The sequence below is a fragment of the Geospiza fortis genome, unplaced genomic scaffold (assembly GCF_000277835.1).
Source record: "Geospiza fortis unplaced genomic scaffold, GeoFor_1.0 scaffold95, whole genome shotgun sequence".
NCBI classification, from domain to species: Eukaryota; Metazoa; Chordata; class Aves; order Passeriformes; family Thraupidae; genus Geospiza; species Geospiza fortis.
This window is the reverse complement of record NW_005054333.1, coordinates 2535374-2546413: the sequence shown is the minus strand read 5'-3', so window position 1 is coordinate 2546413 and position 11040 is coordinate 2535374. Positions and strand designations below refer to the sequence as shown.

Here is an 11040-nt window from a genome sequence, read left to right as displayed (position 1 = left end):
AAAACCTTAAGATATCAGACTTTTTATCCCAACATCAGTTTCAGTTATTAAGGCCTTGGGACTTTTCTCAAGACTCAACTCCTGAAGTCAGGTTGATATCAGAGAGGCCAGCTTGAAAACAAAAAAGAAAACTAAAACTTAAGACAGAGAGTGTTGGCTAACTGTAATTATATTTTGAAATCCTGGGCCTTGTGCATGCTTCAGGTCATCAGTATTTCCAAGAGGATCACCCAGCCTAGGTTTTTTACTTGGATGGAAAAATGAATGTGTGTTGTCTCTGTGCCCTCATTCCCTTTCCAGGTCCCGAGAGCAGTCCTCCTGCAAGCCCGGTCCCAGCTTGCTCCCAGCAGCAAGTCATCCAGCACAACACCATAACGACCTCCTCCTCCGTCAGCGACGTCGTGGGAAGCTCCACTCTCACCCAGCTCGCCAGCCACAGAACAGACATCAACCCCATCCTTTAAAAGTGGTTGATCAGAAACTGCTGGGGGAGTGTGGTACCGTATCAAAGCGTCCTCTCTGCTAAGGACATTTGCAACCGTAACTCAAGCCTGGAAGATTCCTCAGTTCTTGAAAGACTCTGGCTATTCATTTTTATAGTTATTAAAATGTCTTTTATACTTAGTTACATGAAAGGGAGTTAACGCAATTAATATTCTATCAGCTTGAGAAATGCTTTGGTGCTTTCTCCATTTTTTTGGTACCAGTTACTTGTTTATAAACCTAACTGTTTCTGTACATAGTCATGTTTCCTTCTCACCAGTCTAGCCTGCAGCCTCAGAAATACAAAGTTGTGTTAAACTGCAGCTTGTTAGCCAATGTGAGGCATGAAAAGTATTAAACAGAGTCAAACATAGGTAACTAGGAGTAATTAGGCTATAAATATAGACGGAGGGCATCTGCTGACAGCATAATAAAAAAGAGTTAGCGTTGTGCTATCAGCAGACCGCGTCTCGCATTCAGAGCCTCTTTCAGAGCAGTTATATAGGATGTGGCTTCAGGACAAAATCAAGCCCAAATAGCATGCTCTTTTGTCTAGCCCTCCCCCTTCTCCTCTTTCCCCCATCCTGGCCTTTTTCTCCTCCAGTTATTCTCACACCTTCCTTTTCCCTTCCCTTTTCATTTTCCAGCTGTTTTTTTCCTTGCCTTTTTTTTTTTTCATTCCAAGGCTTTCTCGCTTCCCTCTTTTTCTCAAAGAATGGTAATGAACAAGAAAACTTCAAGCCCACCTAAAAACTGTCGGCACGGCTGCTGCTTTCACTAGCTCTTCACCCGCAGTTGGGCTGCGCCAAGCATTTGGTTTTTAAAAACTACAAATGCTCCTGATTTAGTGTTTTTAATAAATAGGGGAAGGTGAAAACAGCGCAGCCGCAGGTGAAGCAGGATGGTGAGCCAGCTGTGTTGATGCTAGCAGCCCTGTAAGCTTCTGTGATGCAGTAGAGGCATAGCAAGCAACACCTGAGAGTCACAGCAATTTTTTGCACTGCCAGTCATTAGTGCAGGAAAATCCATGTAGTATATAATAATTCGGAAAAGTTCTGTTCCCTCACCTGATTGCGTTGTTCTAGCAATGAAAGCTAAGAGCCTCAGGCTTCATGGGCTATAAATGAGAAATAAATCAGTGTAATGGTTCTGACCAGTTGGAAAAATACCATTTTTAATTCCCAGGGAAAGACCTGGTCTATGCAGGCATCCCTTTAAACTTTCACGGATGCATCCCAAGCTGGCAGACAGCAGTGTAGCTTCACTGACTTTAATGGCACTTAACACCCGCTTACCACGGGTAAGGAATTGTTCTTTAGGACGCTGAATAATTTTTAGAAGGCACGCAGCGGCTAAAAAATGCTGCAAGAATGCCAAGTCCCACACTTGGGATAAAATACAGTCCTGAAGAGAGGGTCTGGAAAAGAGCCTTATGTTACAATTAAGGTTTTTGTTTGGACTCTGAGCCTGCCCCTCAGCACAACTGATTTGCATCCCCGAGTGGTCCCAGTGATTGATGGGAAAATCAGACAGAGATGATGCCAGTTAATTATGCTGCCTTGCTGTATATTGGGACCTGATTTTGCTCTGAAATCTGTCAGAGGCAAAACCTCCCGCTGCTCACCCAGGGAGCAAGCTCCAAGCTGGTGAAAAATGTTCAAACATTTTGAGCTACATGTTCAAGAGCAAAATTCACATTATTCCCAGCAAATCCTCTAGCCCTGAACACACTTTGTTCTGAAGCAAAACTCTCTTCCTCAAAGACTGTGTCTTTGGTCTTTGGAGAAGTCATGAGTTTTTAAAGGGTGAGTCTTCTCCATGCAGGAGGGAGAGTGAAACAACTGAAGTGTGAGGAGGTTCTGTAAGGAGCAGGGCCTATCTGGAAGGGAAAGCAAATTTCTGAGCATCAGTCATTGCCGAATTAGTTCTTATCTTGGTGACTAACTTTTTATCAGTATCCTTTTTCTTTAACAGCTCGCTTTCCATTTATGCAAATACATTCAAAAGAAGATTTTTAATGTACAGTGTAAATCTTGACTTGATTATATAGTCTAAGAACCAAAAAAATTATGAAAAAATACAAATGTAAAGGATTTTCTATTATATTTTAGACAAACATTTACTTTTAAAGTGTTTTAAATACTGAATCTATAATTTTTTTTAATCTCCAGTTGTAATAGCTAAATGGTTTTGCTTCATCATGGCTCCCAAGAGAACTTTTTTCAAATATGCAGTCGAGAGAAATGTTCCAGCTGAGTATCCACTATGTGAAAAACCTAAATAAGCATTTCCCCCACATCTGAATTTCATCATTCACCATCTAAAAGGAAATGCCATTGCAGGGTTAATTTAAAAAACTTTACCTCTATATGGGTAGCACTTAAATACATTAAAAAATAAAAATCAAAGTTGTTGGTAATATTAGAATACCCAGTTGAGCTACATTGCACTAGAATTACGGTTTAGCTTCATTTTATTCAGTCTCCTCAATTAAAATATTTAGCTGTTAAAATGAAAGCCTCTACATTAAAAAGGAAAAAAAAGGAAAAAATACAAAAACCTTGCCTAAGTTTTGTTAAATTCAGCAACTTGACAGTTTGACTGATGTGTATTATATATAGCTCAATTATTTCTTTTTTTAATGCTAACTAGGCAAGCCAACCACACATGTTGGCCTAAATGTGTAATTACAATGAAATGTCTCCTCTCTATACTATTGGCCTTTAGGTATAATCCTTGCTAGTGATGTGGAAATAAGTAAAGGATGAAAAGCTATTTGCTATTGCTTCTTGTAACTCTGCCGCAGGTTCACAGGCCAAGACAACATGCAGCATATTTGTATCGGCTCTATCATTGGGAAAAGGACCAACCATACCAGGCACCTTATATTATTCATCAGATTTGCTTCCACATTAAAATGCTCTTGTTTTCCAGGGGAGTGATCCTGCAGCCTTTCCTCAAGCTGCTGGTCCAACCAGGCACTGGAGGCTGCCTGGGCAAGGGCTGCGGGAAAAGCCCCAGCCCTCTGTCTCCGGGATGTCCCTCTGCCATGTGGACAGTGGCAGCAGCCTCTTCCTAAGCACGTCACTCTAAATGCACTTCTTGGGCTCTTTCCATCAAGGAGGAGTCCTGCTTTTCCACAAGCTACTTCTGGAGACTGCTCCACTTTCCTCTTGCTCTACCAGTCCAGCCTGTTGCCAGGCTCACTAGGCTCTGTGCCCTATCCCACTGCCAGTGAAGGACAACTCTGACCACTTCCATCATCCACTCTCAAGAGCACTTGCAGGATGGTGAGCCTTGGCCAGTGCCTTGTTCAGGAGGAGGTGTTACCATACCATAGACAGCATCTCGTGGGTGTGACCTTGGAAGCAGGTTGGAAATCTCAGCCACGGAGAACTGCAATACTTTGATCAGAAAGAAATGATGCTGCAAACAGCTCTGGCACTCCCAGCCCCCCTTCCCCAAGTCAATTTATGCAAGCCATATTCATAACGCTGCCTGTGGGAGACAAGTAGTTTGTGTGCTATCATGGTGTGTTTTATAAGGACAACAACGATGATGATGATGATTTATGGAGAATTTCATGCTGTTGGGAGTTAATTCCTGCTATGAAGCTAAATGTCTGCTGCCCATATTCTGAATAGTGGAAAGTCAATGGTTCAGTGCCTCAGTGCGTGTGGATTTAGTGTTAATGACTCAGTCCAGATAACTAACAAGCCAGCTATAACTGTTGTTAAATGCCCAACTTTTGAGGATTCATATTTTTTTAAGCAACAATATTTAGTGTTGAAAACTAGCCTTTTAGTTTAGGCAAAATGTGCTTTTTAGCAGCTAATATCTTTTTTTAAAAAAAAGCGTATAGAGTGAATTTATGAAAATTCATGAGGACCAAAGCAATTTTAAAACAGGAATCTATTAATTTAGTATTCACATAGAATTTTATAAAGTATTTATTAATAAATGTTATTTTAACACATTCCATTTGAACAGTATTCTTGTACAGAATCTGTTTGTTGTTTTTTTTTTTAAATTACAATATTAGTTTTGCAATAAACTACTCTAGGTGTGTGTGCATCTTAATCTTTCAGGGTCTCAAGCAGAAGTCATCCATCTAAGATGGAACAGTTTGCTGAGGTCGGTTGTACAGAAATTCCTAGAATTAAATGTTTTCCTTAAAGCAGCATCTGCTTTTTTTTTTGGTTTTTTTTTGGGTTTTGTTTTTTTTTTTTTGTAACAATGAAACAAATTATAAACCTTCAGTTGTTTCCTTTGTATTGCAAAATGTGCTTTCTCATTTTAGAAAGCATGAGTCAACGTATAACTGGAAAGCCTGTCTCTTTTTTTCTGCTTTTTTTTTTTAGGGCTGATTTTATACATCACCACAGAAGATCTAACGCCATCCTCATTTCTTGTCTAATATCACATAGTGAGTTGCACTATACTGCCTTATCATTGCCTCTTCAGTCCTCTTACTAAACAGTGTTCCTTAGATTTCGACCATCGAAGCTCCATTATACATCAGAGAAAATTACTAGAGGGGGAAGAAGAGAAAAAAATTGATCTGTAGACATAAAACCTAAACTGTGCCTATAAAACAAAATCAGTTACAACTAATTAGTATCTTATTTCTACATTTCAATTATTTATATTCTTTTAAAATTGCACTTTAGCTCTTGCTCTCTTTCTTGCTCTCCCTTGTTGAATCATTAATAAATACTCTTGTAAAAGTTTTGCACCAGATACATTTATATGCTTTCACTGGTGGCATATCTACAACTTGTCTCTCACACCTGCCCAAGCAGAGAAGCTGAGACCAGCCAGTCTTCAGTGTGACTTAGACTTTACACCCTCTTCATGACAGCATATAAATGTTTTATTATGCAATGTGTGTGATGTGAGGCAGCATTTAAGCTACATTTATAATCTCTCATCCCAAGAACCAAAGTGTCCTGTATATCCTAAGGTCAGGAGACTGGCTCTGTTGTGCATTGTGAGGCACTTTGACTGTTGTCCAACTCACAGTAGCTGCAAAGCTGCAGTGGTAACAGTGGCCATACTATGTATTAGAGTTCTGAATCAATAAAATATGTTGCCTTATAACTTGACTAGGGACAGCACCTTTAAAAAGAAAAAAAAGAAGAGACAAAAAACTTCTAAGAACAAATAAAAGCAATAAAATCTCAAGCGATTTGAACACCAAAAAAAAAAAAAGGTTCAATTTTTCAACATCTGAAATCATCACCTTACTGCGTAGACATAGACAAAAGAGACTGTTTACATCTATAACCTCTTTTTGTTGTTTTTTTTTTTCCCAGAGCTTACAGTTATCCCAGTTTTATCAGAGGCTTTACACCTCCGAGCCAAATTGCTCACCATTATTGGTTTTCCATAGCTTTCAAAATGACTTTATAGCAAATCCTAAACTGCATGAGGCCAAAAATGTCAGTGTTCACACACACTCAGAGACAAGATTGATTCTTTAAGTGGAAATCTGATCCTTTCCCAGGCTCTCCTTGGACTGGAATCAATAACAGCAACTCGTTATATTTAGACCAATGTGTAATACCTGGTATTCAGCATCTCCAGTTCTACATTTATGCAAGCTAAATGTTAGCATTGCTGAGTTTCACCTGGTGGAACTGTTCACAAAGCCCATGGTCAGAGCCTGCTATCTGATGCCGTGGGGGTCTTAGACCCAAATATCTTTTTTGACTGAAAATCTGCATGACAGCCTTCTGAATGAAGACTGAAAGCTCCTTCCAGCTTTGCAGAAACTGCAGCAGTGTCCTGCGGTGAGGGAGGTGGGAAGATTGATTGGGCATTTCCAGGAAAATCCTTCCCTTGCTGGAATCTAGGAAATTTCAGAGAAATATTTTCCCCACCCCACAAGTCTGGCATTGCAAGGAGTTCCCTGACAGAGATCACTTTTAGCATGCTCCCACAAGACAAACTTCTTTGCACGAAAGGTGTATTTGCTCTTCTGGGTAAGAACAATTGCCACTGAGAGTTTTGCCAAGGATTTTATCATTGGGACCCAAGTGTTTCCCAGCCCGTGGCCGTGAGCTCTGTTTCCCTCTCTCTGTAGCAGCTCTCTTCAAACACTGGGTAGCGCTCATCAGTGAACATTGCTTCTTTGGACTATTGCCATTGTCCCGGTTTTAAGGAAATTTTAGCACTGCTTGGAGTAAGCCTAAAATACAGAAGTTTATATATAAATATATATATATATAAAATATTAAAAAAAGGTGCTGTCACAGTAAGTTTTGGGCTTGAGGTTGTTTGTATCGTATGCAAAGGTTTTGTGTTTGTATGTCTGTTTTATTCTGTAAAGCAACCACCTTCCTTACTGGAGGGAGATACTTTTTTTTTTGGTACATAAATGTAAATACTTGCTGCAGCATTTAATATGTTTAATTTTATGTTAAGCTTTTTGTTGCATTGTGAACCCATTATTGCTACAAATGGACAATGAGTTCATTGAGACTGTTCAACTAGGTCAGATTTTTACATCTCTTTCTAGCTAGAAGAGAAAGGATTTTTGTGCATTTGTACAAATGTTAATAATATCACTGCAATTCCAATATAATAAAGCACTCAAGTATAAATAATTCCAATAGTTTGTCTGTATCTATACTCCAGACATTTTACCATACGTGTAACTCCTGCAATTAAACCAAGCTGTTCTTCACTGATTTCTATTATGACCTACAACCCCTCATCTCCCTCCAAACTGGAGGAGGACCATGGTGCAGGGCACACTGCTGTCTGGTGGCAGGAGCAAGGCGATGTGCAGACCTTGCAGCTCACCATTGTCCTCCAGCAGCCGAGGTGACTTGGTAAGAACAAGTTCTCTGAACTTCTTCCAAGCAGGGAGGCTGCAAAGCCTCAAACAAAAAGACTTACGTGGTGGAGCCTGACATGAGGCCTCCGCATAAGGATGAGACAAGCTGTTACTTTACTTTTCCTTGCAGCTGGAGTGTGCTTGTATCAAAAATACACTCCATGCTTGTTATCCCGCCAACCTCTCGTCTTGCCAAAAGCTGCCTGGAAATGGATTTCCTGCTGGGCTAATTAGCTCTAATTGTGATGCCCCTGTTATCTTGCCAACCTCATTTCTCACTATAAATTGGTCCAATACAGACCTTGGCACAATAATGCATAAACTGTAATCTAAAGTTAGTCAGGATGAACCCATCTCTCCAGTGGGAATCAGATTAGCTGTAGATTGATGCCACTTGATGTCTTGCTGGCAGTCCCCGAGCGAGGGCCTGACCCAAGCAGCGCAGCCTCGGTGACAAGGACCAGCCTGGCTGCAAGCGCTCTGTGCTGGTGTCACACTGCAGGATATCGGCCCCATGCGGCGTGACCGTGCTGCTCCCCTGGGGGCCCTGGCACAGGCACAGCTTCTGCTGCTCTCTCCCCTGGTTTTTAAAAGGCTAAATCTGGCCAAGAGCATTCACCCTCCTAAAATGGGTAGGAAAAAGGCAGAGCCATGCCCCTGTTCCCATCCTCCCCTTGTAAAAGCTGGAAGATGGGGCAGTGGGTGCACATGGGGTGTACCTGTTTAAGGGGGTACAGCAGACCTTTTCCCCAAACATCAAGGCATGGGATTAGCTGGATACTTTTCTGAGGTCATATACTCCTGCACTGCCTTTAAAGCAGGGATGTCATGCCACTGCTTAACATGTATTTATAAAGCAGGGCTCTTGCTCTGGCGCCAAATACTGAAAGACTATCATCATATCTGTAAAAATAGGTGCCTCTCATGAAGACATATCACAGGATAACTTTATTGTCCACACAGTTATATTTACACCTGACAGTATGAGCTAAGCAAGATGTATTCAGACTGAGGTAACACTGCCCTTTACAGCTGATTCATGGTTTCCCAAACCTGATCGTAGTATTTGTTCCTCTTCCAAGCAGTCCACTGTTACTATTGCTCTCTCCAGGCTGCTCTGGACATCATAACAAAGTTATTATTAGCAAGAAAATGAATCAGTGTGAGCACACACTCTTCTCCTTTGCAGGGATGCAGCCAAAACTAGACTAAGCTGAGGACACTCTGCAGAGAGTCCTCAGAGAGACTCCTTCCCTGTGCCACACCAGCCTCTCCTGCTTTGGCTGGATCCACTTAGCTCCTCAACATGTCCCAGCTTTTTCCTGAACCCAGGCTGCAGCCTACTTGCTATAAGGGCATTCAAAACTAATGGCAATATAGCACAGAGTTCAAGGAGGGATGATAAGCAAGCACAGAGGACACCATAGGTACCCAAAGACATTGGCAAAAATCAAGGCAGAGTAACAGAGCAGCAACAGCAATTTGGAGAAAGCAAACAGCTCCTCAGGAAAGGAGTGTGGAGCTAGGGGAGGGTGGTGAACCTCCATGAGCCCAGATGTAAACAGACACAAGAGCTGAGAAACTGGAATTGAGCTGGTGCTAGAGAAACCCTTCAGGGGCGGATGAAAAAACATGGCAGACACAAGTGCTTTTTTGTTTAAAAAAGTTTACAAATATTGGGATAGAGGGAACACTGCACGTGAAAGGATGCAAAGCTCTTCACTATCATACTGACTCTCCAAAGAGACAAAGGATGTCTGACCTCCTTTTGGATAATCTCCCCACATGCAACTAGTGGGGGATCTCCACACATGCAGCCCTTGGGGACAGGCTCAGAAATTATGTGGTTGATTAGGTCCCCTCATTAGCAACACTTTCTACCCGCAGCTCTAGCAAAGGCTTGCAGGACAGACATACCTCTCAGCCTTCCCTGCCCACCTAGAGTCACTGTCTAGCTGGAGGCACGCAACGGATGTTTTCTTCTCTACAATAGCTATTGGCTGCTGAGGGCCCACTACAGGAGACTCCAGCTCTGATCCTACCCTCAGAATTAACCTGTTACACTCACTTTCTTTACACTTTACCCACAGGCATTTGTGGACTTACCCACAGGGAACAGGCACAAGACAAATCACAAAAATTTATTGAGAACTTTTTTCTAGTGAGTCAAAAAATTAATCAAGCATCAGAAAGGAAGGATCAAAGTTAAACCAGGACCACCACTACCATTTAGGTCAGAGCAAACAACTGATGTCTGGAACTACTTGCTCAATTCTTTAGTCTGCTTTGTTATTGCAATTGCCCTAATTTTTTTTTTTTTTGCCTCCAAGCTGCTGTAGGACATTTTTTTAGTGTCTCTAAGAAGGGCATTAGCACTGCCATGCGCTTAAAGCTCTCTTTCTGCAGCATTCTTGAGAAGTATTTTTCCTCTAGCCTCTGTTCTCCAGCAGTACAATGCCACAGTATGAGAATGACCCAGCGATGCTGATAAAATATTTAAGACGCGTGTTCTGATTGTGTTAGGTAAGAAAATACCACCAAAGCCCGACCATTAGTGAACCTGATCAGTCCACTCCCCCAGGAATCAGTCCATTCCTGACAGCAGAGCAAGCCACAGCAGTCTGAACTAGAAGCAGTGAGGCAGCTGCCTTTCCCAAAAGAGAGGGAAGCTTGAAAGTGTATTTTGCAGAGATGAGGAATTTGCAACCTGTGGGTCCTGCTCTAAAAGCAAGAAAAAGAGACATATAGGTGTATAGATAAGCAGACATAGATTCTATAGATTCATATAGACAATACAGGTACACAGATGCAGGCAGCAGAGATGTGTGCCTGAGTGTATACACAGCAGGTCAGCAGGTTTTTTCACAGGGCATTGCATTCAGCTGACAGCAAGTCAACTTAAAAGAAAGAAAAATATTTGACATAACTGGCCAGTTCATGTAGGAAATTGAGTCGAGAAAAAATAAATAAAGGCAGAAATGGATTAGTTTAAATTTGGGGCCCTCTGGATTATAATGGATTCCATAGGAAGACAGGAGGCTTTGTATGGAAGGACTCTATATCCTCCTTGCACTTTCCCTTTTGTTTCACTAATCATTTTCATTCTGCGTTATTTGGTGGTTGAGCCAATTCCAGCTTAATAAAGTTTCTCTTAGCTTGAAGAAGCTGTGCTACAAAGACAACACGTAGCCATGGATAAGGTAAAGGAACTGTCCACAGCGGGACACGGCTGTGGACTTCAGTTACATTGGGTTGTGTAGAGTATCACAACACCAGCCGCTGTTTTGACTTGGGTTTTTTGTTGTTGATATTTTGCTATGGTTGCTCCAGGTACTTTGATCTGTATGTTAAATTGTCAGAATTAAAGTCAGGCAGTTTTCACAAGCTGGATGGGGAGGATGAGGAAGGGGTAGTTTTGCTACCAGTGTCCTTCTGCAATGGTGGCTGCCTTTAGAAGTAAGGTTTTATCGTTCAGATGGAGTAAGGGCAACCTGCACTGACTGACTCCCCCTTGAGTGCCTAATTCCTGTAATCCTAAATTCATCCCCTAGAATAGCTGAGGGACCACCAGCCCTTTGTGAAGGTGCTTCTGCTACCTCTTTGTGGTAATACTGTGTGGCATGAGGTGAAGGGCCTGGGGGGACACCCACAGCCCCACAGTTCCATAGTAACACAATGTGGTAACATCCTGGCAGCAAGTTTTGCAGGGCTCCCAC

General features: G+C 41.8%; 1 protein-coding gene across 4 annotated transcripts in view; it reads left to right on the top strand.

Moving 5' to 3' along the window:
• CREB5 (cAMP responsive element binding protein 5) overlaps positions 1–7091 on the top strand; it is a 256192-nt gene extending 249101 nt beyond the window's left edge. For all 4 annotated transcript variants that reach the window (XR_004081797.1, XM_005421728.3, XM_031057622.1 and 1 more), the window contains one exon: positions 301–7091. Coding sequence is in view for 3 of the 4 variants with exons in the window: in XM_005421728.3 (XP_005421785.2) it covers positions 301–464 (164 nt within the window). In the remaining variant the exon portion in view is untranslated. The remainder of the gene's footprint in view (positions 1–300) is intronic.
• Positions 7092–11040: the final 3949 nt, after the last annotated feature.